This window comes from Brachycentrus maculatus, unplaced genomic scaffold (genome assembly GCF_059751285.1).
Source record: "Brachycentrus maculatus isolate JH-2025_06_01 unplaced genomic scaffold, ASM5975128v1 h1tg000158l, whole genome shotgun sequence".
Classification (NCBI taxonomy): domain Eukaryota; kingdom Metazoa; phylum Arthropoda; class Insecta; order Trichoptera; family Brachycentridae; genus Brachycentrus; species Brachycentrus maculatus.
In genome coordinates this window covers 402,303-429,686 of record NW_028280911.1, presented here as the reverse complement: position 1 = coordinate 429,686, position 27,384 = coordinate 402,303, and the positions used below count along the sequence as shown (strand labels likewise).

Sequence of the window (27,384 nt, the reverse complement as noted above, 5' to 3'; positions counted from 1 at the left end):
ATTCAACGTTTTTTTTATATATTTTTTTTTGTTCTTGTATGTATATTATATTGTGAAATGCAAAAGAATTTAGATAAAGAAAAGAAAAAAGAAAAAGAAAGGATTTTTGTGCAATATTGGAAATGTAACTTTTAGGTGAGGACCTCCACATATATTGTACATGCCCATGTACCTACGTCAGAGCGTATAACTATTATTATTATCAGTAGGTACTCCGTCTGAGCCTCCCACCGGGGCGGGGGGCGGGGAGGGCGGGCGGCTGCAAGCTGCAAGTTCAGGGGTGGTCGCGGCGCGGTGCGCGCGCACGGCCCGGGTTCACTGCCAACGACAGTGAAACGAGCCGAAAGTGAAATAGCCCGCCGCGACGCCCATCCCCTCCCCCCCTCCCGCCGCTGCACCCTCCGTGCATCCTCCCCTCCCCGCCCGCCCTCCCGCCCTTCCCGCCCCGCCAGCGCCGGCGGTGCGATCTTGAAATTTCGCTTTCGTTCGTGCGGTCATTAGTCGGCCGCGAGCGGTGCGGCCAGCATGTGTATCGTGCGTTCCCCTCCTGTGTCGCTGCACGCTCGCGCTATTTATTATTATTGTCGTCGTTCGCTACGCGTTTTTCTGTTCGAAGACTTTTTACACCTATGACATTCGTTCGAAGAGTAAACGACGACTCTCGGTGTTTCGCAAAAAACTTTATATAAACTTTTTCGAAAAACTTTCTTCGGCGTCGGCCGATTCCGTCTCTCGTCTTCCCGACCGGCTTTTCGTCTTCGCGACTTCCTCGCGCGCACTTTCGGCGTTTTTTCTTCCGGCTTCCGCGCAGGAAGTCCCGTCGCCCGCGACCTTCCGGCCTAAAGACGACGGAAGTACTCGGGAGCTACGGTCCTCTGAGCGGACTGCCCGGGTTCTTCGGGCGCGGCGGGGCGAGCATGGCCCCGCGCCGCCAGCACCCGGGCGCGCTGGGCGCGCTGGGCGCCGTGGGCGAGCCGCCCGACGCGCCCGCGGGCTCGCGCTGCTGCGTGCCCACGGCGGACTGCCCGCGCCCGCTGGAGCGCATCGCTCCGGACGAGCCGCGCGACGCGGTGCGCGTGACGTGCACCAACGAGGGCTGCGCGCTCGGCCGCTACATGCACCGGGAGTGCTTCGAGGCGTGGGAGCAGGTCGTGCTGGCGTACCTCAAGTCGTGCGGGCGCGCGCGCTCGTGGTCCGAGCGCCAGCGCCACCAGAACCTGTGGACCAAGAAGGGCTACGACCTGGCCTTCAAGGCGTGCGGCTGCCTGTGCGGGCGCGGCCATCTCAAGAAGGACCCGGACTGGGCGCCTCAGGAGCAGGACAAGCGGCGGAGGCGCCGCGCGCGCCAGGGCGGCGCCAAGCCGGCACCGGACACGCGCCCCCGCGCCGAGAGCCTCTCCTCCAGCGACTCCTGCAGCCCCTCCTCGGCCGGCAGCCCTACGCACCCCCAGAACAAGAAGACGGCCAAGATCGAGTTCTTCTCCGATCGTATCAGGTTAGTGCAAATGACATGTTTTTTTTTTGATTAAATAATTTGATGTAAGTGGAGGTCCTTACCAAAAAGTTACATTTCCAATTTTGCACAAAAAATCCTTTAAATGCAAATCATTTCTGTTTGCTGTATTCTATCGGAATCTTAATTAAAGTTGCGACAAAACGTGACCAATCCTGCGTTAAACCAATATAAAAATCATTCAATCGCACCAAAACGTAACAATTTTACAAACTAGAATTCCTGATTACATAAAATCATTTCTAATGGTATGATAATGATTTGGTGAGAACCTCCATATATTCTCTTTTAATAAATGTTTCTTACGATACAATATATCGTTTTATTCAAACGTTCAAAATATTCGGTTCATTAGCAATTCTATTCTTGCCGAAATTCGTTCTAGGAGTCGGAGGTCAGGCACGGCGCATAAAACACAAATTTTATTCTCACACCACGTGTTCTGCGTATTATTGAGGATGTGGCGAGTACTACATAGTCGTACTTTTAATCGGCCAATTAATTTTTACTACGGCGTATATTTAATAATAAACCAAAATAAACTACACTTTTTCATTCTGACAAGAAACCTGTTCGACGCTTGTTAGGCACCAACTCGAGTTTTTTTGGGATAATAAACAATTGTACAAGCATATCGCTCACTCCTTTCAAAAACGTCATAAATCAAAAATCGACAATTTTCAGTTGTGCATGTTTTCGGAATGCCCAGAAAATGAACTATATCTCAGCAAAAGCGGCATATTTTAAACTTAATATTTACTCGCTACAGAGCAGAAAGTGTTGTTTTTGCATTTTGAAGAAAAGGTATCGTTTAATTATTATTTTAAATATACTAAATATTTTTCAAATGGAGAAAAAACCTTCAGGTTTTACCTAAAAAGATCTGTTGCACAGTAAAAAGTTCAATAAGTGGCTTGATATTTATTTATACATTGTATTATATTTTTATACGTTATTTTATTTATTGTTTCGGCATTAACTTTGTGGTAAGACATGCTACAATAATTAAAGAAAACACTTTGTTTTTTACCACTTGAGTTTTATTATAGACTACATGTTTCATGGAAGTTTAACTTCTGAAACATGTAGTCTATAATAAAACTCAAGTGGTAAAAAACAAAGTGTTTTCTTTAATTATTGTTTTTATACGTTAAAAACGTTCTCCTGAAAAAACAAGTTTTTTTTATTTATGACGTTCTTGAAAGGAGTGAACGATATAGAGTTAGTTCGTTGTTTAAAAATCTGTGTTTTTCTTGTATTTTATTTTATTTTTTGACTTTATTTAAGTTATTTCAAGTTTGAGAAGCTTTCTGCCCACGTACGAGCGTCGCACTATTTCTGGTTTGACTCCTTTTCGGTCTATGTTTACCTGCAGAAGATAACAGAGTTATTATTTGGAAAGAAACGTGTTTGTGCCGGCTCTAGACGTTATGCCGGCGTATTATGCAATCGATATGGGCGTATCAGCCCGCTCTTAGGTGATGCAAGTTCGGACACAGTCGGAAATGTCTCCAATTCTTCCTCGAGACAATAACGCCAGCATTGATACGGTAATCCTATTGGTGATGTGGTTATTATCTGTCGCTTGTACTCAACGCGCTGGAAGCCGGCCGGCAACTTTAAATGCACAACATAATAATTTTGAATGATATTTAACATACAATTATTTACATTTTTAGTGTGTCCAAATACTTCGCAAAACTGGATTATCTCCAATAAGGAGTTATGTTTCATAATTAATTTTCATATGACCATAGATGGCTCTAGTGAAATTCGCGTGATTCAAGGACTATGTTTCGAATTTGAACAATATATATAGAAGTTACAAGAATCTGAGTAGTGTGGTCGTCAATCATAGGTAGAATTTGTGAATGTTACTCGTGTGTGAAATGATCATTTAAACCAGCATATGACGGTCGTAAGCCCCTTAAACGCCGTATTCTTCTTCATCTTTATTGAGATGTAAAAAAATATAATAATTTTTAATGATATTTAAACATATTTAACTTACAATTATATACATTATTTTTGACATCTCAACATAGATGAATAATAATATGGAATTCTTTCAATCTTGGCCTCTTTCACATGCGTGCATCTTATACATACCTGCCGATTATTCTCCTGAACTTCCTTCTTAAAGAATGTTTCAAACGCTTCAATTAAAAGTAAAATAAGTTAAAATAATTTGCAAACGAGTAGGAGTAAATTTTAAAATACTTTTGAAAAATGTAGTATAGGTAAAAAAAAACTAATTGGGGCGTATTGTAAGTTCAAATGAATCTTTAATCAATGTTTGATTGCATCTATTGAAGTAGGTTGCAAATTAAATCAAATAAAATATTTTCAATAGAGCCTTGAGAAAGATTTTTGTTTGATTAGGTAAAAATTCACTTTAGCAGCTGCACTTCGTGATAGCAAATATTTGCCCAAACAGCTATTATTCCTCCTTCATGAACTTTTTATTATTTTTCACACCTTCATTTGCTTATTTTATCCTCTTTTGCTTTATCATTGGCATAACATTTACACAAGAATTATATTTTAGATATAACTGTTTATTTTCATACAAATTTACACCTATAGGAATTTTTACTATCAAAAATTCAAATAATTTTTTTTTTTTTTTTATAAAAATACACACGTATATATAGACATAAAAATATTAATTCACATTACATTAGCATCAAAAAATTCCATTCGTTTTAAACATGTGATGTTTCGTAAGGAATTTAGTTGTGTCGTATTTGTTAATATTTTATATCACTATTTTTGCACCTATATCATACCTATTTTACAGATTTTTAAGTGATACATTCTGCTACAAAATAAGTTTAATTTGATCATTTTAATCATAATAAACCAAATTAAATATATTTCTGTAAATATATTGAAATGTTTTGCGGATTCTTATTAGAATACTAAAACATACAAAGGGTATTTACAAATTCTTTTAAGAGTTCCTGTTTTTATTTTTATTATTAGTGGTTGATATTCAATAAGTTAAATTACTTTTAAACTCCAATTATTTACATTGTTTTACTTATTTATTTGATTGAATATAAGAATATTACGTATACTTTATGAAAAACAAAACTTTTTACGTTTTTAAAGGATTTCTTTGTTTGAAACTTTGATTAAATTCCGAGCCAAATTATTATTTCTGCTCAAACTGTCTTACTTTGTTTTTTTATTCTGATTGACGTAATTTGTTTTGATCTTGTGAGAAATGGGTAATTCTGGAAGGGTTATATCCATTTTCGAGCAAATAGGTCACAAAATCTTATTGGGGTGGGTTATTTTATCTGCTTCTTGGTTGGGAGAACCCTCTGACTGGCAGATGTACTTAGTGCCGAATATATTTTCTCCCTTCCCAACAAAACTCGAATCCCGTCGACCATCCGATATTTTGTTCGCTCCCTAGTCTAATTCAGTCGTCCTTAAAAAATATTCTCCAAAGTACCTTTGTGATGAAGTTCTGTCCTGAACATGTTCCCGAATTTAACACACATCTTTCGACAACCGTCAATTCCCTTAAAAACACTTATATCAATTTTTCGTTTATAACGTACTTATTTAGGTATCGTAATTTCTCCTAACTATGGACCAGACTCCATACGATGGATCAATATACCTAGTTTTCACATATCAACAAGAGATAAAAAAAACTTTTTCACCCGTTAGTAATCACTACAAACAAACATACTGCATGTTAAAATTACCTCGGTCATTGTTGGATACCTGGTCCATTGTTAGCGGAAATAACGGTACATACTTAGTTTAAACTTTTTAAAATAGCTTTTTAAATCTTCAAACATATACCATATAGTCTTGTATTCAGATCTGATATTAAGAAAACATTGCTTTGTAGATAGCTCTCTATCTGTCTTTTTTGTTTGTGAAATAAACATGTTTATTTTATTAATAATTAAGAAAAAACATTGTTTTAAAATTGAGCGTCATTTGAAACGAATTGTCGCTAATAAAAAAATTTAAGTCACTTTATTAAACGTCTTTGATTTGAACAAATTAACCGGATTATGATTTACAAGAAAGGAAAAAGAATTCTCATTACAGAAAAATCTTCCAATTAATGATATTTCCATTTCCATCTCTAGAGTTTGATAATTTCTCAACACCTCATTTGCCCCGGGGTGAGTTCCACCCCCGAAACTCAAAGAGGAAATAAGATTGCCACTAAAGTGTCGAGGGATGAAATCGAAGAAAATCTTTTAGTAATTCATTCGCTGAGTTCATCAGGTAGTAATTTGATTATAATTCGTAATGCGATTTTAATAAAGATTGTTAAGGGTCATTTTCCCAATGATCGAAATCGTTTCAGCGACCATAAATTTTGTAGGAAGAAAATAAAAAATACTAGGATTCTTCAATTTGTATTAACTCGCCCAATTAGGTTCATTCAAGTTACAAGAATTATTGTTATTGCTCAAGGAAATTGCTTTTTTCCATTTGTATAGGCATAATTTTTTATTTCCTTTGTTTTTTGCAAAAAAATATCCTTTCTTTTCGATTTTCATTTATTTTTATGGCGATACTGAAAAGTTCTTTTGAAACATACAAAAACCAAATTAAAAACAAAGTTTCACTATTTCGACGAAAAACAGAAAAATCAATTTGGTAAATGATGCACATAAAAAAACGGTTTTCTAAAATCTTAATCAGAACGATATAGATATTCTTCTTTTAAGAAATTTACTATGAGAAAGGTTTATCATTACAGTCTGTTTTTATTAACCAATTGAAGAGAATCAAAATAAGTATGCACATTTGATATTCTTCGTCTGGGCCCTAGCAGCACCCAGATGGTGCATAGGGCGCAGCGCTAATTAAATCCAAATCATACGTAGGTAAGGTGATCTGTTCTGCTCTCCAAATTTTTTGATTTTCTTCTGGAAAATGTTTTTTAGTATAAAGATGTTATAAATGACGTAGTGAAATATAACGTAAGTAATTTAGAAAAAAGTAGTTAATATTTAATAGTTAAAGCAGTTAGCAGCAATCCGGGATGCACACTCGCATTCAAACAAGTGTGTTCAATCCTAATTTTTTAGTTTTAGTTTGTAAATATCACTATTTCTTTAAATCCAATGCGATATATTTTCAAACGGTGTTCAAAAATGATGCGGAATGCATCAAAACACGTGTCATATTAGATTTGAAGACAAAGCAGTATTTACCAAGTAAAACTTAAATTAAAAATGGATAGATATTAATTACCACAGAGTGAATGCCGAATCAATAAATGAAAAAAAAATGTTCAGGTTACCGCTTTAGTTGCAAACAAAACTTCTGAATATCACAAGTCAAATACATATATAATAAACACTTTATTTAAAAGTTACCCTAACACAATATTAACGCACATTTGATATTCAAATAATATTACAGTATGTATATTATTATATATGCAATATTTGAGTTCGAAAAAGCCCGTATTTTTCCGTATCTTACACCAAATTGAAACGTACAAGCGGTGTATTATATTTAGAGTGTGTTTATTTTCGTAGATAAAACTGTCTGCGTTTCAAAACAAGCTCTCTTATTTATTTCGCCTTAAACTGACGCTGGCTTTTCAGGATCGAATATAGCACGAAAGTTACCGCTTCCTAGCGAAACCTGTCGTACAACCCTTAACGACACTTTCGGATTTATGTTACAACAAATTTCTACCCCCAAGCTTTTTATATTCCGCTGCAAGACTATTAAAACTACCCGTTTGCATTTATGAGCTCCTGGCAAAGCTACTAGATAAATTATGTCATTCCCTTGGTTTTTTCTCACTAAAAATTAAAGTATGAAGATTATAGAAGGTGAAGAATGAATGAACCAAAATATAATGTGTTTATAGCAAATTTTAGGATTTATTTATTATTTTTATTTGTTTATTTTTTTTGTTTAAAAGAATAACCCGCAAAGACTCTATTTTTAGAGGCTTTCTTCAGGTAGGATAGAATGGATAGGGAAGGTAAATGTAAAAAACATCACAAATACCCAGATTAATTGAAAATATTTTTTTTGCAACTGGCGGGAATCGAACCCGCGACGTCAGTTTCGTAGTCGAGCGTCTACTATGAAAAATGTCCTCCCCATAGTGTAGTGGTTAGCGCGTTTGGCTACTATGCTGGAGGTTCAAGGTTCGATTCCTTGGGGGTTAAAATAAATAAAAATATTTTTTAACTCTAATATGTATTCATAATATTAATGTCGGCGGGTACCTGAAACGCAGGATTGATCACCTTGCCTTCACATAATCAACTTAACATTGTATTAATTCGCTGCAGTGTCCCTAAGCACCACTCATTACGGATAAGAGCCAGTAATGCAGTTCCACCTAGATATGTCAGTAGAAATTTTAAAGCTTATTTTAGCCTTACATTGATTCCTCTTACATCATTTGAACAACTTTTTTATACTCATACATCGTTTTGTCGCACATTAATTTATGTGCGAACAATTAATTTTTTTGGTTTCCAACAAAAAACAAAGTGGTTTATTAGAAGCTTGAAATAAAAGCAAAATAAGAATATGTCATTGCCAGCCAACTACTGTTGAGTTATTTTGTTAAGTAAATATTTTTTTGTCATATAAAATCTAAATGAACCGCGTCGCATTTCTTTATACGGATCTTGTGATTCCCGTCTTGAATTTATTTTATTTTACAAATTATACACAAAGATTATTAGAAATAATCTTTGTGTATAATTTGTAAAATAAAGGATGTTATGTAAAAAAATATTATTTTTTTCAAAACTTTCCAGCTGTATGTGAAATTCTGCACTAGTTTAACAATGAAGAATACATTTCTAAATATAATAAAATAAAATGAAACAAAATAAATAAGTTGCAAAAATAAGTATTGAAATCAAACAAATATTTTTGAAGTTATCGCAATTTTTCTAGAGGTCTACGTTAGCGCGAAATTACGCGAAAAATCACCCGTTACGAGCACTAGTACGCGGCCGAAAACTGCCCGATCACAATGTGTTAATGTTATAAGATAAGACCAAGTATCCTCCAAGTATGACATTTTCACACGGTTTGATACTAAAATGCTTACCACGTCTCCAAAATTATGTATGTACACTTACTGCGCATGTTACAGCATCTGGGAGCCATATTTTTTTGTAAATAATCATTTCGCCTCACACTACAGAATTCGGTAAAAAATATACATCAATTTATAAATACCCAATTATATCAAACAAAGCGCATCAGTGAAAACTAAACTAGCAGAACATAATGGAGTCATGTTATCAACCGTAATGTATGGACGTGAAGCAAGGAGACTGAATTCAGTCGAAATGCAATCTCTTGAAATGAATGTGCGGCAAATTGATGTATGAAAGATGATAAGGAAATAATGAAAGGCTGTGATAAGCATTATCGATCAAATTAATAAAATATGTTTTGAGGTGGTTTGTACATGTGGAACGAATGAGCGAGGAAAGAATGATAAACATATTAATATAGTTGGAAATAGGAACATAAGAAGACTGAGGAAAACTTGGCATGATAAAGTATTTCAAATATTTAAAAGATGTCAGGTCATGAGTCAGAAAAATCGGCAGGTAAGTATGTACATATACATATGAGATATATGAATGTTGAAAGGGCTACGATTATTTACAAAGACAGAGTGGTGAGGCGTTCTATTCTCTCTGCCTACGCCTTCGGGAAGCGGCGTGGTAGTTAGTTTAAATATATAATTATTGCACATATTTCCATTATATATGTTTCATTGATATCTGTTTCACTCTATCCTGTGCATATTAACTATATTAACTTCATCATTAATTTAATTTTCAATTCATTTAAACTAATTAGGTTTATTTACCAGCTTTTTAAAATGTTAAGGTAGATATTAAAGCACTTTAGTCCACTTAACATCACAGTTTCAAATAGCAAAAAAATGCTTGAAAAACTATGTCGAATCCAAAACATGTTTTTAATCTACCAAAAAACGTATTTATTCTTACCTAGGTATCTTTTTTCACACACAAAAACTTCAAATAGATTGAATAAAATTATAACAAGTTATGAATTATGTTTCTAGAAAAAAACACATTAAAGATGATTTATTAAAGTAACGCATATTTTTTTACGTAAATTGTTATTCAAAAAGAACAATCCATTAACTTGAGAGTTATTATGTAACCTTCATTTGGTAACTTGTTTTTTTGTTTTGTTTTAATTCATCCTCCAACTACCAGCGCGAAATAAAACTGGTATTGGAGTCGATGAGAATGCGGCTCGTTTATTTCTATCACAATAAAACACAATAAAATTGAGCTCACGCTTAGAAGAAATAAAGAAACAAAATAAACATAACGAATGCAGCAACAAGAGCCCGTCAAAGCATATTTTTATGTTTGTTTTTCAATTTACGAACGTGGGAGTTGTTATTTTAAACATTGCTTTATATACCTAACTGATCCATGAATATCGATTCTGGCATTATATCATGCAGTTATAGAATCAGCATTATAGATCGAAAAGCAAATTTACTTATAAGTACAGTATATGGTTGAATTAATAATTTTTACTCTACGATTGAATTCAACGGAACGAAAAAATAGTGACATCAAGATGAAGTAAAAAAGCAAACACAACTCGAATTCTTGAATTTTGTCATATCAACTTTTATATTTCATCACTTTTCATGAAAAAAAAAACAGATGAATTAAATAAATACATTTTTTTAAGGAATACCCCGCAAAGCCTCTATTTTAGAAGCTTGTCTGCAGGTAGAAAGGTTAGGAAAGGGAAGGTGGTATGTGTGAAAAATTGATACCAAACACCAGGCCAATTAAAAATGAATATTTCTTGAATTAATTTTACAATTGACGGGAATCGAACCAGTAACGCCAGTTTCCACGGCGCATTTCTGATTTCTTTAATGGCATCACAAAAAAATTAATGCATAGATGAGCATTATATTTATTTATGTTTTTTTTTATAAATGTACCTATGTTATAACCTTACATTGTGATAGATACGTGAAGAGTGAGTTGACAGACAGTAAACCATATTTTAAAGGTACGTAAGATACTTTGAATGAAAACATTCGATGTTTTTATTACTAATCCTTTGTAATTTCAAATTATTTGATTTAATTTTATTACTTATTTATATGCATAGAAGATACGGGCCGGGCCTGTTAATGTCTTTATTATTTGCCCTTGAATCTCCTTGAATTATACTGCTAACACACACACATATCTACTGAATACATAATACAAACGTAATAATGCAAATTTTGTTTTAAAAAATTATCTCGAGAGGTCATAACAAGCACTCATAATATTTAGATAATATTTATAAATACACTCGTAAATGAGGGATATTCATTTTTAATTTGCACAAGTTTTATTGTAATTACTTTGCGATTTCATTACATTTTTCATTCAGATTTGCGTTATTGCATAATATTTTCGGTGAAATATTTGCCGCCAATTTTAAAGGAGTGTTTTAATAATCCGCCTATTTTTCGAAATTAATTGTTTGTCAATATTTCACGGAAAAATCACATTAAGTAAAATTTTATCGCAGTATTTTCAAGCATATTTATTTTACCATCAACATTTTACTTACGAATGTGTAAAATTGTATCAAAATACATATTTTTTCAATTACAAAAATATAAAGTATTAATTAAAAAAAATAAAAAATAAATATGATTGGTTTTAAAAGTTGTGGGTACATGAGTAACAGAAAATTTAACTCCTAAGTTGTGATAATCCAGATTTGTAAACAAGTATTTAGACACAATCAAAATGTTGTAAAAATATTATATTTTTTTAATAATTAAATTATAGTTCATAAATACCTCTTATCTTTTTTCGTATTATATTCAAGAACCTACAATTTTTTTACTATATTTTTTTTCGTAAAAACTATCGTATTTTCTTAAAAGTCATCGTGTAACTTTCCCAAAGTCTGCAGATAAAATGTTCACGTTCGAAATAACACTTTAATTAGTTCGTATCTCAGGATTATCAACAAAAAATATTGTCATTACGTGCATTATGTTATAAATATGCAAGGAATTTTTATTACGTTGTTTTTCATTTATCTAAATGAGATAAAATAAATATTATGTATAAAATTATAATAAAAAGGTGGGCTATTATGAGCATAAATTTTATCAGCATTGTATTTGTGTATATCTTTGCAAAAAATGTAAAATGTACCGTCGTCGACTGTTCAAATAAAAGGACATAACAATCGGTGTATAATCTATTCGCATATATTTATATCATGTTTTAAAAAAATTCTATCAAAACAGGTTTTTCAAATTGGAAGTTTTACAAACCAAATTGGACGCCTTATTAATCAAATTAGACTTTTAACAGATCGAATTGGACGTTTTATAAAAGAAATCGGAAGTTTAATCAATATGATAGGTGTTTCAACTTGAGATGAAAATGAAAGTCTGTGAATCCTTGGGCTAACGACCTGGCATTTGGCTGGCTCAAGTAATCACTTTGGATACTTGTATAACGTTCACCATTCCGCCCATTATCAAACATTTAAATTCCATTAATTTTTGTAAGATGTATATACTTATGCAATATTGTTGGATTCCTTTTGTATGTTAGTTCTAATTTAACCTTGAGATTGATTCTAATAAGATTTGTTTTTAGTTTATAGTCCATCATATATCATAATTTTTCCTTGCATGCGAGACACAAAATATTACGAAAATTGCAATAACATTTCTTACATTAAATGGTATAAAATATCTTATTCGTAATAAATGACATAAATAAAAATATAACTGATATAAATACATTTTGAAAGTACGACAAAGCGACAGTTTTTCTTTCGTACAAAGTGATAAAAGCAAGAAAAGATATTTTTTTCAAACGTATAAATTCAAATTAATGAGACGTTTTGACATTTATTTTCAAATTTAATTACTTTTTTGCCTATCAAATATAAAAAAAATAAGTTTCACAAGCGACAATACAAAACAACTTCTTGCCATTTGAGAATAATAATAAATAAAATTAATTTAAAAAAACATCAGTCTATATTTAGTTCTTGTTTCACCTTAGTCGACATTGTTATTCGATCGAGGTTATCGAATATCATGGTGTTTTTTTTGTATTGAAATCTTGAAATAAACAGCATAAAATATATATAATACTTATGTATATGAATATATGATACATGTAAAAATGAAAGAGAAATATGATATGAGGTAAGCTTAACTTTTTTCTTCTCACATCAACCATTGATGCTGCTGAGAATTCACACGATGCTGAGAGTTATTGGGATAAATTTGAGTAATGTCATATCTCATCGTGTCAATCATGGGTAGAATGGTGAATGTTGCACGTGTATAAAGTGATCACTTAAACAGCTTGTGATGGGTCGTACGCCTCTTAAATACTTAGGACTTTCATATTCTTCATCTATGTTGAGATGTCGATATGTAAAATAACTCCTCTAAGTGAAAAAATCTAGATTTGTGAACAAGGATTTAGGCACACTCAAAATATCGTGAATTAATGATATCTGGAATTTTTTTAACACAATGCTTCAAAATAGTATGCAATATATCGCTCACTCCTTTCAAGAACGTCATAAATAAAAAATCGTCAATTTTCAGTTGTGTCTGTTTTCGTAATGCCCAGAAAATGTACTATATCCCAGCAAAAGCGGCATATTTTTAACTTAATATTTACCCGCTACTGGGCAGAAAGTGTTATTTTTGCATTTTGAAGAAAAGGTATTGTTTAATTATTTTTTTAAATACACTAAATATTTTTCAAATGGAGAAAAAATATTCAGGTTTTACCTAAAAAGATCTGTCGCATAGTAAAAAGTTAAATAAGTGGCTTGATATTTATTTTTAATACATTGTATTTTATGTTCTTTAAAAACGTTCTCCTGAAAAATAAAGATTTTTGATTTATGACGTTCTTGAAAGGAGTGAGCGATATGAGATACAGCATGAAAAATTCCAGTTTACAATTAACATTAAAAATATTTATCTTTCAAAACACTTATTGGCGCACGTGCCAAAATTTGGCAGCCATTTTTTCTAACCGCCATCTCTTAAAGTTTTGTTATTATCCAATATACAAGTAACATGTTTTGTAGTTGATAACGTGGGTGTGTGTATATTAATCGATGTGCGATACGTGTGTGTTGCGAATGGTATCTTTTATTTTGATTTGATATTCTGGTACAGGTATGGAAAATACCACGAATATTCGAACTAGTGGCGCCAGATATGTAAAAAAACCACTTTATTTACAACATTATGAGTATGTCCAAATACTTGTTCACAAATCTGGATGATCTTCAATTAGGAGTTATTTTATAAATAACTCTTAATTGGAGATAATCCAGATTTGTGAATAAGCATTTGGACACACTCAAAATCTTATAAATAGATTAACTGGTCAAATTATAAGCTAAAAATATTAAAATGAAAATGATATAATCTGATATTTCTCATGTATGTGATTATTATCCAGGATTCGGACCTCACATACAATTGAAATAGTTTCTGCGTAATAAAAAAAGCTTCTTTTATCTCACAATTGATGTCTCTAGTGAAGTTCTAGTGATTCTTGTACAATGTTTCGAAATTGAATCATATATCTATAAATGTACAATATATATTATAAGTATATAGAACTTCCAAGAATTTGAGGAGTGTGGTTGTCAATCATGGGTAGAATTGGTGAATGTTACACGTGTGTAAAGTGATCTTTCCATATTCTTCTAAATCTACCTTAAGTTGTTAAAAAAATTGAAATACCATCTTGTTTGCGATTTCAGTCGCATTTGCCTTCGTGTTTAGATTTCTGACCATGCTTGTTCTTAGCTCTGAGTGGGAAGTCGTTTACGTGCCCTACTAGCGGTCTTGACTGGCTCCGAGCCGGTCGTTAGTCGTGACAATCTCATAATATATTCTGTACATAGGATCTTGCTACTCATTTCAACCAGCTGTGCTGGGATCTAAGTATCCAAATAACGCGTACCAACATACCCATCGTGTCCCTACAATTTCAAGTACATGCATACTCAAAAAAATCGGCTATAGCCGTTGGCAAATTGATTATTCGATAGGAACTGCATTTTTGAGTTGATATAACTTTGACGCCAAAATGTATTTAATATTATTTTTCTGACAGATTAACTAAGCTTTTTATTGAGCAGAAACTCTTATATCAAGGTCCGAATCCTGGATTAAAACCACATACATGAGAAACGCCATAAAATATAATTTTTAATTTTTATTACCAGTTAATTTATTTACAACATTTTGAGTGTGTCCAAATACTTGTTCACAAATCTGGATAATCTCCAATTATAGGAGTTAATTTTTATATTATTTAATGTGGTTCATATTTGTTTTAGCATCCTCCACGTCCAATTTGGCAAACTGGTGAAATAATATGAAAATTAACCCCTAAAATTGGAGATAATCCATATTTGTGAACAAGTATTTGGACACACTCAAAATGCTGTACATATTATTCCATGTTATGCATACTATAATATTAGATCTGGTATTATATAATCAATATTTAATGAGAAACTAGCGTTTAGACATGTGCCTGATAAATAAACAGGAATCAATCATTACGAACAGCGATGAATAATTGCATACATCGTTTATATCCATCAATATCTGTACCAAGCGAGTGGGTAGCAACATTGTATGCAGCAAATCAGAGAATGATCTAAATTATATTTGCTTCCTACATTTCGAGTTTCAGTAATTGATTCAGTGATCCTACATGTTGCACAGTGGTGCAAATTTTTAAACAATCTCGCCATAAATTATTTTTGTTTTCAACTATTTTATCTCTGTTTTATTTTTAGATTATTTTTATTTATTATTATTTAAAATGAGCCTGTTCTTTATCATGAAACCTAATTATGTAATAATATATAAATATATTTTTTCTATCAATTTCTTTTGCCAAAAAATAACGTGTTAACTGTGATAACGTTTATCGCAAAATTTTCGTCTAATGCCTTGTTTAACCTTGACCGTACTGATTCATTATTATGTTTATACTTATTATTAGAATATAATATGTTGTATATGTACGCTTATGTACGTATAATACTGTTCTCCCCTATTCCTTATAGTTAAAAAACTGTAGTTAGGTAGAGAATTTGGACTACTTGATTCGCTTTTTTATCGATAGTATAAAAATACCTCTGAGATTATCATTTAAAGCGTTTTGGTGCCATACATTTGTTTATAAAATTAACTAGAAGCGCGATCGCGCTTTTCGGCGCTAAAACGGCTCTTTAGACGACATAAATATTTGTTTTTTTTTTAATCACACATAAATGACTATTCAACCATAAAATATGTAAAAATTTTAAAAAAATCTTAGCGGATAGAATCCTGATTTGTGAACAAGTATTCGGACACACATTGAATTCATATGTGTACATACTTCGGTGTTCTAGGATAACAAAATATGAAACTTTTACGTGATAAGGACAAAATGAGAGTGAATTTATCATGTTGATAAATTCACTCTCATCGATATAAAAAAAAATCACGTTGAAAAAATTGCATAGTTTTTATTTTATTATATAAAAATAGATATAAAAAAACATGAGATATTTGCAAAAATGTTTTTAAAAATGTTTAAAAAAAAAGACCATTACTCACTTTCACTGAAATTAGTACACGCTTAGACATTCATATGTAGTTGTATTTCATTATTGACAAGAAATTAATCAACTTTGATTTTTTGTTATCATTAATTACCTACCGAATTTAAAATATTATCGGTATTTGACGCAATACGTTCCACTGTGCAAAGTTGCATTACTTTTACCGGGTGCCGTTACCTTCGTTATGGGCAAGACGAGATATGGCTTTGTATATCGCATTACGGAGTACCATTATATCGACGGAACGACTTAATGATCACATCAGACCAGCTGATATTTACATACTATTATGTACGAAGTACTTACCATAATATGTTGTACTTGTTTAAAAAGCACCCACAAAAAATATAAATGGATATTTAAATATGTAAGAATATCGATTGAAAAACTATTTATACTTTTGTAAAAAAATTATATTTGTTATACAAACGGGTTGGTTTCGGACGACATATTTTAATCATTTTAGAAAATTAATGACGTTAAATTTTTTTTTTTCAAACTTCTTTCATATTGTAAATATCAACAACTTAAGAAAAGAATATGCTAAAAAAATAGGACGTTAATGAAATATGATATGCGGTTTTGTCCGTCTTTGTGATATAGTGCTTATCGTATTTAGCTACCGTACTGGAGGTCCCGGGTTCGATTCCCAGGGAGGTGAAAAAAAAATTATAGTTTAATTTTTATTCAATATTACCCTGGACTGGTCCCTGAAGCGTAGGAGTGATCACCTTGCCTTCATGTAAGTAACAATCACGATAACACTGCGATGCTGTCAATACGATGCAGTGCCCTATGCACCATTGGGTACGGATAAGGGTAAGAATAATAATTTTATGTACATTTGAAAAATCTAATTACTACATTTATAAATCTAATTTCATAATTACGAAAATATGTACAATAGTTTTTATATCATTTTTATATTTGAAACATAAACTTTTTCCATTTTATAATTTAAATGTAACTTTGGTTTAAAATCACTATAAAGTGATTTTGAAACAAAGTTACATTTCAATTATAGTTTCAATATCCCTTATCTGCGTAACTTGCGTTTAAAAAAAAGTACTTAATTTGTAAAAATTCGTAATGTATGTCTGTAAGTGTATAACTGGTTCCTTATTTGAAAAGTCCCGCCGAATTATTTTCGCGGGAACAGTACAAAATTTTGGCCGTTCGGTCGCGCTGTCCCTCGGAGAGATGGGCGCGCAGTTGGTCGCAGTGCTGCCAGAATTACAATAATAAACCGTCTATTTATAGCCCCGGTTGCCAGTGGGCCGTCGTGCATTTAGTTGCAGCATGGCAACACCGCACCTCGTGGAATGCCGAAACGTTCCGACTATCGTTTGAGGTTATGGACGCTTTGCCGGCTTCGGCGTCAAAAATAATCATAATTTCACGATACACAAAATAATATTTATGATTGAATTACAATTTAAATAAATAATACGCAATTCGCTGGGTTCTTATCTACCTCTGTATTATTGTCACAAATATCGCCTACCAAAAATAATGCCCTACCGCCCTATCTACTTTTTTTTTCATGTATTTTTAATATTTTTACACTAATTTATTCATTTCAACAAACAATAATTTGAAGTAAGTAGTTGCGAAAATCAACGAAATCAGCAACAAAGAATGATTTCGAAACATCGTCGATTTATTCATGTTATTTTAAAAGAGTATAAGTATACTTATTCAGGTAGGTGAAAAGTGTATAAAGAGCTCGAAATTCGTTGTTTTGAAATTTTGTTTTTGAGTAAATTAACGAGCGAAATTATTATTTTCAACATTTTTGTTAATTACGTTTGCCTAAGTGGTTCGTGAATGTCTATCAATTTAGACATATTATCGCATATTTTATGAATACTTGATAGTTTGACGCAAGTATTTCAAAAGTTCGTTACGAATTTCTGCTTTATAATTTGATACAGCTTGAAACTTTACAAATTACATTATCAAGGGTATAAATTAATATCAACGACTGATGTTTCTTTGTCTGAACAAGTAGTGAAAACCCAGCACCGATTGAAGTAATATAAAAAATGTAATGGGAAAGTTATGCCTTAATTTTTTTATTATGACAAAAACATATCTCGGTAAGAAAAAAAACAGTTTTTAATAATTTTTCCAGTATTTTTGTGAAATTTACACATTTTTCACAATAATTTTGTCGATTTCTTTAATACTGTTTGAATTTTGAATTATTAAACTATTTTGTAAGGCAATGTTTAAATTTATTAAAAAATATGATCGCTGTAAACCATTTAAGAAGCTTTTTATGCAAATAATACAATAAACCACGATTTTCAATAAAATTAACAAATGAACACAACATATTATGTTTGGGTTATTATTTGGTGTATTATTTATACCTTAACTAACGTTTGGGCTAACATTACACGGACCTTTTTCATGGTACTGTAATACTAAAGTAAATTTTGAATATGTTCATATTACTAACAGTGATCGTGAAAATCTACGTTCACGTTTAAATCAACATTTTTAAAATTATTTTGTAATTCATACGAATACAATAGAACTTGTATAGAAATAGGAGGATGCAGATGTACTTTCCTGATATTTCATATTTTGAAATCAGAACCGTATCCTTGTAATTGTAGGGAGCTAAGTTTCCTTGAATATCTTGAATAAAGCAAATGATTCAGCTGTGATATGGTTCCTTGGGTATCTCCATTGACCGGGAACGCTTCTCGTCCTTGAGACAGACGCGATCCAGAGCAAGATCCGTGACGAGGAGGGTTTGTAGTTTGAATCGCTCAACGGTTCGTAGCTCGCGGTACCAAATTCGAGTCTGCCTTACTGACCGAAGTACCGGAATTCACAATACAACATCGCGTATTCCTGCCGCGATGTTATTGTAAAACATCGTAGCATTTTGTAAAATGTACATAGATGTTCTGCTCGGTATTCAATATTTGTGAACAGACATTCGTGTTTGAAGCCTTTATTTCATGTATAGTTAATTCCATAGCATATATAAATTGTATAAATTAATGTATAGACTCCATGGCATATTATAAATTAAACTGCGACAGGAAGTTCAAAAATTGGTATGACTTCCAGAAAATTCAAACGTGAATCGAGGAACATGAATTATATTTAAGAAATGATAATTTTTCAGAGTTCACAAACCATTTCAAAGATAATGATCACAAATAAAACAACAATAACGTAGAAATCCTAAAAAAATATTTATACGAGAAGTCATAAACTGCAACATTAAGAAACAGTAGAAACTCGTAGAAATATAAATGATTACAAACCAATATTTATTATTGCATCTTGTTAACAAAAATCCCTCGGCATTCCCCACGAAAAATTACACTTATAAAAAATGAAAATAAGGACTAAAGAGCTAATATAAGCACATCAAATGCATGTATGTATATGTATCTCTACAAAAAATTCGCGTTGATCAATTTACGTAAATTTCGTATCGATGTCAGTTTCGCAGTCAGGTATTCTTTTTTTTAACTTTGTTTTTGTGACTCTTCAACTTTAGAGAATCAAATGTTGGAACTCAAAAGCAATTAATGTATTTTTAACAGTAATTTACATGCCAAGACGATATTTTTGTTGAAAAGATGCAATAATATATTTTAAAACCAGTTTTCCGATAATTAAAACGGGCGCTTTAGACAGCGAGTTCAGAAAATATTACGATTCTTGAAATAAATTTAAGACAACGGCTACATTAAGTTTGTTTTCGAGCAACGCTCACCTTGAATTTATTACCTTTATGTCATACCTCACGCCACGAATTGTGCAATATTATTTTAAGACTGGTTATCCATATTATATCATTTAGGATAAACTTACATACCTACGCAGTTAAATCAAAGTTAAAATGATCATTGTTATGTCATCTTTACGGAATGATTCCTTATTTAGTAAAAACGCGATATTACCAACAGAATATCTAACATTTTGTTACTGGTATTTAGTAAATTTTAATTACTTTTTACATCTAGATTGAGCTCCTATAAAGCACATTTTTACCGATTTTCTACAGATCTAGTATATCAATTATCCTTCAAATTGAATGTAAGTGTGTAAGTATTTGCTTTCATACTAAGCAAAATAACAGTGCATCATGTACAATGCACAAGTGCAAGAAATATTGGACTTTTTATTCCTCGTATGTAATTTTAGGAAAAACATAATAATAAAATGCTACATTCAGCTAATTTTAAAATACGTACAAATTTTTATTTTTAATAAACGGTCTCTTCATATTTATGTTTATTTTTTTAAGAAATACGGTGACTTTATCATTAATATTTTTTTATGGTATTATGATTTTTTTCTGACAATTGTTGGGCTGAGCGTTATAAATACATGTCTGAATAAAATTTAAGTTTTGCACTGAAAAGTTTTGGTGAGACAGCATTTTATATAGGTAATAAAATAACAGCTGGATACTTTTTCCAGTTTTATTTTATTTGACCAGTGACTGGGTTTCTTCGTTACCGACATTCTCGGACTGGACAAAACTTTAAAAATATATATAAAATCCGACTTCAAACCAGTACGATAACTTAAATGTAATAATGATGTATTATAATACATACCTACACTACTTAAATTCATTAATTTTGTCAGAAAAATTATATGAAATTATCAATTTTTAACCCCTGCCTTGTTGTGAAATACTGAATTTTGTCTAGCCTCTCACTAGACTTACGATTTCGGTAACGACGAAGCCCGACCACAAATAAAAATGGAGATGTATATATAATGTTGTTGCTTTTTTATAAAACTGAATAAAATATTATCAATCGCATTGCATTGTTTAAAATTTTCACCTCAGCTTTAATTGACATTTCTGAGTGATCCCTGCAACCCGCAGGCTCGCTCACGATTCCCTCATTACTGTCAATCCCATATTTCCAGACCGCGACCGCGTCCCTCTCACTCCCGCGCGCAGCGGTGCGATAAGGAACGAGATAATAGACTGTCAGGAAAATTGGTGGCAGTACCTACTCGTATTAAATTCGCCGATTCGATTTTAATAGTTCAACGTCGGTCTTTAACTCTTTGAGGCGCAAAATTTGAGACAGTAGTAAGCCCAGAGTTGCACATATTTTTATTTATTGAAAATTTTACGGAACTATGTTCACTATGCGAACTATGATCATGCACTGATAAGTCGAAGCCTGCTGGCTTCGGAAAGTATGTATCCGACTATTAGTGAACGTTACTGTTAAGATAGGTGGAGAAAATATTTTTTTTTAAATTTGCTCAAGTAATTTTTTTTAGGTGGTATAAAAATTAACTGACCATTTATTTGTCCTCAAAACGGGACATCTACCAATTTTTACGTAATACTATCTATATTCAAGAAAACACGTATTTTCATAGTTTTTATGTATTAATAAAAAAAGGAATGTTGATAAAGAAAATAAGAGGAATAAATATTACAAATATGAAGAAAAAAAATTCAATTTTTCTTATGAACAAATTTTCTTGGGTATTTTATAAATTTTATTAAGTGGGTTTGCTTTTAAATATTAGTTAGTCTTTGCACATGACTCACCAGCCACCTGCTGTAGCCATATGCACCGAAATCAAGCTAGGATTTGCTCAGCAAAGTTATTTAAAACGACTATACTACAAACTACCGTCGATTTTTTCGCATTTTTTAAAATTTCACCCTGTGCTGCTCTTTTTTTTTTAAAACGGGACATTTCGAGGTCCCGAAACTTTACTTAGGGACAACGGGACAGGCTATCCAAAAACGGGACGATCCCGTTCAAAATGGGACGTATGGTTACTTTATGTAGAAAACATCCCATCATGTATATTAAGATATAAAAAGGTGAGATATTTTTAATTCCACCATGCTTCAAAGAGTTAAGTTTATTATTAACAAAGCGAGCACGACTAAGTCCTTTCAAACAAGAATGTAAATGTTAAAATATTGTATAACCAGTAAATATTGACAACTTGATACGAATATTTACGTTAGTAATTAACTATCTCACCACCACACCGCTTCAACGCAATGGTAGGCAGAGAGAATAGAACGCCACTCAATTCTGCTTTGCAAACATTTTTCGTCTCTTCCACATTCATGCATCTCCTCATGATTGCCCGGCTATTATTTCGACTCTTAACCTGACCGCTTAGTATTTGACATAACTGATTATACCAGGTTTTTCTCGGTCTTCCTCTGTTCCTACGTTAATAAATACTGTAATACGAGTATGGCAAACCTTACATTGTTTTATTTGTTAATTATTTAACATAACTGTTTTTTGCCAGAGGGGATAAACATTAAATTTTTATTTCAATACTTGCATACTTTTATTTTAATTATTCAACACTTACACTCTTTTAGTCTAAATATTTTAGCACTTTGCCAATTTCTTACTTGGCTTAGTAATTAAAGCTAATTTAACCAATAATAATCATAGACTTTATCGAAAGCGTAGAGCGTAAAATATATAATAAGCCGTCGTGTATAAAATTCGAGAGTAAATTATACAATTTAAAAATAAGCTGTGCAGTTATTGCATATTTTACAATGGCGGTCAATGGCATTCAATGCATTCAATTAACGTTGCGTTGTGACGTATTATACGTGTAATCACAGCTTCCGGTAAAAACGTTATTCAAACTTGTGATTTCCTATCTACTTTTGCAATGCAGCCGATCGATTCGTTGCCATTTCTAAAATGCAAGTTTCGTGACCCATAATAAGCGTAATTATAATTAATTTATTAAATATATGTATGTTAGACAGGATGTGTCCCAATTGTCATCAGATACCATAAGTATATTTAAAAATAATGCAAACAATCTAACTTTTTTGGGGGGTTGAAATATGATATAAGTATTACAAACTTCTAGAATTATTACAATAAAGTGTTGGGTTTTGGTCCCGTGGTTAGTGTCACGGACTCTTGAGTCAGAGTTTCTCGGTTCGAAACCACTCTACCACAATTTGATAACCTATTTCTAATAATGAGCCGCTTAGGCTCACAGAAATAGTATTAAATTTGAAGTATTTTCGTAAATAATGAAAACGCAAATACTCTCTCTCCTTCTCTCTCTTCTCTTTATTTAAAAACAAATTAGATATTTTGCGGGTACCAATGATTAAAAAAATTATGGTACTTAATATTACAATTAGATGCAATTCACTGAAGTAATGTAGGTATTTTGTATTAAAAAATATTTTTACAGTATATTTTGTGGGTACCAATTTGACGTATGAGGAGCTGAAGAGGATTTCACGTAATAAACTGGAATGGCGATGTAGGTGTCATTTGTTGCTGCAGACCACAGGATTGAGACCATAGAAGAAGACCAATTTAAAAATATGTTTTAAAAAGTTGGTACTTTATATTACTGTGATTAAATTAATTGAAGCATTGTAGATATTTTGTATATTAAAAAATGTGTTGAGAGTTAAATTTGTGGGTACCAAAATAAAACATGTTTTACGTTTTTTTTAAATTGTGATGCTTAGTAATTAAGTTCATTGACGTATTATAAGTATTTCGTAATTTCTAAAAAAAATATGTTATGAGTATTTCTGCTAAATATACTTTAATATTTATGGATTATATATCTTCTGATTTAAATTTTTTGTTTATGTTATACATAGTTTTCCCAACGATCAACAACCCCAATGAACTAACAAAAACAAAACTGTCACAATAAACAGGTGTCTAAGTGTGTGATGTTTCGACTATGAATTATTACTCTTTAATTGCGCGCTTCATCAGACCTCTCTTGCGTTTAATAATAAACCCTCGAGCTTTAGGGGTGGCTTATAACAGTGTTATAATCCGACTTATACGCAAACTACCAACTTGGCAATTAGTGCCAACTTGTGAGAATCGTATGAAATGAAGAAGCGAAGGTACGGTGTAGATTTTGGTGAAGATAATCCTAATGAAAACATTTCAAACAGTGTAAGAGCGCGCTGTTAACCCCTGTAAATATGAAGGCGCTAAAGATAGATAGATGTAAGATAATAAGGGTTATAAACATAGCACTAATAGTTGAATTCGCCATACTGAAGAACATTTAAAATAAATAGTCGAAGAATAAATTTAAAAGTTAATCAAATGTGAATAACCCGTAAGCTTACATCATTAATCATAACGAGATCAGTCCTAAAAGCTCATTTTCAAGTTAAATTTATTTATTGAATTCTTTATCCATGTTTGCATTGTCATGGCTTGGCAGATCCTCAAGTATGTAGCAACATTCTACATACTAATGTCCAAAAAAGTAAAATTAAGATTTAAGTTTTGTATTCACATTTCTTGGTGAAACTGTATTTAATATATTTATATTATCCACTGACACTTCGTGATGGAATTGCATTTTTAATTTATTATTAGATTAAAACCAATATTTTTAGCTTTTCCACTTTTTTATTTGACCAGCTGGTCAAATAAAAAAGTGGAAAAGCTAAAAATATTGGTTTTAATCTAATAATAAATGTATTTTATATAACAAAACAACAGCCATATAGTTTTTTCCCCAAATGTACAGTAGAAGGCGTTGTGAACCAACGGCTTAAGTTCATCCATATATGATTTAAATTAACGTACGAAAATCTATTTCTTCAATAAATCTATATAAAATCCTACTTAAAACCCTTACCCCAACTTATTTGTAACTATTATTATAATACAATACTTAAATTCATTCAATTTGAATTCATTTTGTCAGAAAAATGACATAAATATATTTTAATCAACCCCTGTCTTGTTGTGTTTATAACATAGAATTTTGTCTAGACTTCCACTAGTCCGATGATGTCGGTAACGACGAAACTCGATCTCTGGTCAAATAAAATAAAAATGGAAAAAAACTGTATCATTGTTTTATTACATAAAATTGACAGCTTTTCAGTTACTTTTTTTAGAATCTGATATGTTTTCTAAATACCGATTAGTATATATTTTTTTATTTATTTATTTTCCTTTTTTAACAATGCATGAACTTAAGTTTTGTTCAACTATACAGGTATTGTTTGATGTAGTAATTCGATCGATAGACTGCCTGGATTTGAATAATCCAGCATTTCGCCCACTCACGACAACAACTTTGTCCGCTCCTCATCATCTTGACTACGTATTACCAAAGTTATTGTGTTGTTATGGCCTTATCTAACTAAACCATTAAGTCTAGCAATAATCTTAATGCCCGCCATTAGTACTTGGGGGGTTGGGTTTCGGGTTTTAAAGTGGACCGATCGTATGAAACTTATTAGAAATTATGCGATAGTAGCAACCAGTAAATTTACTGGTTGCTACCTATTAAACTATTATATTATCTTTCCAAACTATATTAAATACTGTGGGTATTTTTTTTGTAACAAGCAAATGTTAAGTGATCGAGTGTACTCCACAAGGAATTGTTAAATATCAAGTTATCAAAACATCTGATAAATCTATGATTGATGATATTTTTGATAATACATATAATTTTTATAATAAATCTATATTAATTTACATTTTTTTTCAACGGAAAATAAATACGTAAACGTATATGGAGTTCTACTATAAACATTTATACTTGTGAAATGTTTGATAAAAACGCTGTATACTTATATTTACAAAATATCAAATGAAAAGCGTATTCACTGTTACACTTTGATAACTCAACAAAGACAACTCTTTTATTCAAACGCTTTTATTAAAAAAAAAAACAGAAATCGAAAATCAGATATTCAAAAACTTTTAAGGGTTTGGCAATATTTTATCAGCGAAACGTCTTACAAAAAATTGCATACTTTATACCATACTTATTATTATTATTTAAATAATTCAACAAATATCCGAATCACGAACTGTCATCCCATTAAAACTCCAAAGCCATAAATATTCATATATTTACAAAACAAAAACTGATTTAATTTGAGTACCTTGTGTAAGTTTTTAAAAGAATTGAGTGATATATTATTTTTTAAGTGTTGGATAGCATTTGTTGATGGAAGTTCACCAAAAAATTATAAAATGAATCGGTGATATATCACTAAGTATTCTTTAGTTCGTCTATCCACTTGAAGAACAAAGCGTTATTTATAGCGGTATTTCCAGACTTTGGATACCCATGTAAATAATCGTCCATAAATCGACAGACTTTTCTAGAAAATCCTTCTCTGTCTTACGTGAAATTTACCGCAGCCACCTTTTATTTCTCTTTTCGGCGGAGTTCGCTTATACCCCGATATTTAAAGGGAAAATCGTTCAGCCGGATACCTTTGCAATATAGATCTAATGCAGTCCTGCGGGATCATTATTATTTGCTCTCTTTATTTTTCCTCTCTTGATGAGGTCTGCTAGGTCTGCTAGGTTCCTAAAAATATCCAGAATATTTCTAATGAATGTTGTGTTTATAAATAAATAAGTATGTGTATATATATTCAATTCAAACCCTTATCCGCACGCCAATGGTGCATAGGCCACTGCATTATATAATCACAGTGTTATCTTGATCGTTAACACACGAAGGAAAGGTGATCAGCCCTCCGCTTTATGTACCAGTCCAGGGTAGTATTGAATAAATATTAGAGTGAAAAAATCACTTTTATTTATTTGACCCCCCCTAGGAATCGAACCCGGGACCTCCAGAACGGTAGCCGAGCGTGCTGACCATTACACTATGGACGCGGACAATATGTATATATATATATATATATATATATATATATATATATATATATATATATATATATATATATATATATATATATATATATATATATATATATATATATATATATATATATATATATATATATATATATATATATATATATATATATATATATATATATATATATATATATATATATATATATATATATATATATATATATATATATATATATATATATATATAAACATACATACACACATACATACATAAATGTTTGCAATTTGCGCCAAATTTCTTACAATCCTTGAAACCCTCTATAACTCTATTTGTTCGTACTATCATCCCTTTTTTTCATCTGTTAAACGAAACAGCATCACATGCAATATTAAATATTGGTCATGGCAAACAGCTTGATTCTTGACAGCTGCTGTCATAAAGCATGTTTTCGGTAGCATTTGTCTTTAAGAGGTTTTTTATTTAATAGATTCTTACAAGCATTGTGAAATTATGCATATTAGAAATGTGTGCTTTCTATTTGA

At 31.8% G+C, this 27,384-nt stretch overlaps 1 protein-coding gene across 1 annotated transcript in view; it reads left to right on the top strand.

The window, feature by feature from the left end:
* Positions 1-282: 282 nt before the first annotated feature.
* Positions 283-27,384, top strand: part of heca (hdc homolog, cell cycle regulator) — a 168,774-nt gene continuing 141,672 nt past the window's right edge. Inside the window, exon 1 of the mRNA XM_088261554.1 lies at positions 283-1,495. Coding sequence (XP_088117680.1) covers positions 918-1,495 — 578 coding nt within the window. The 5' untranslated portion in view covers positions 283-917. The remainder of the gene's footprint in view (positions 1,496-27,384) is intronic.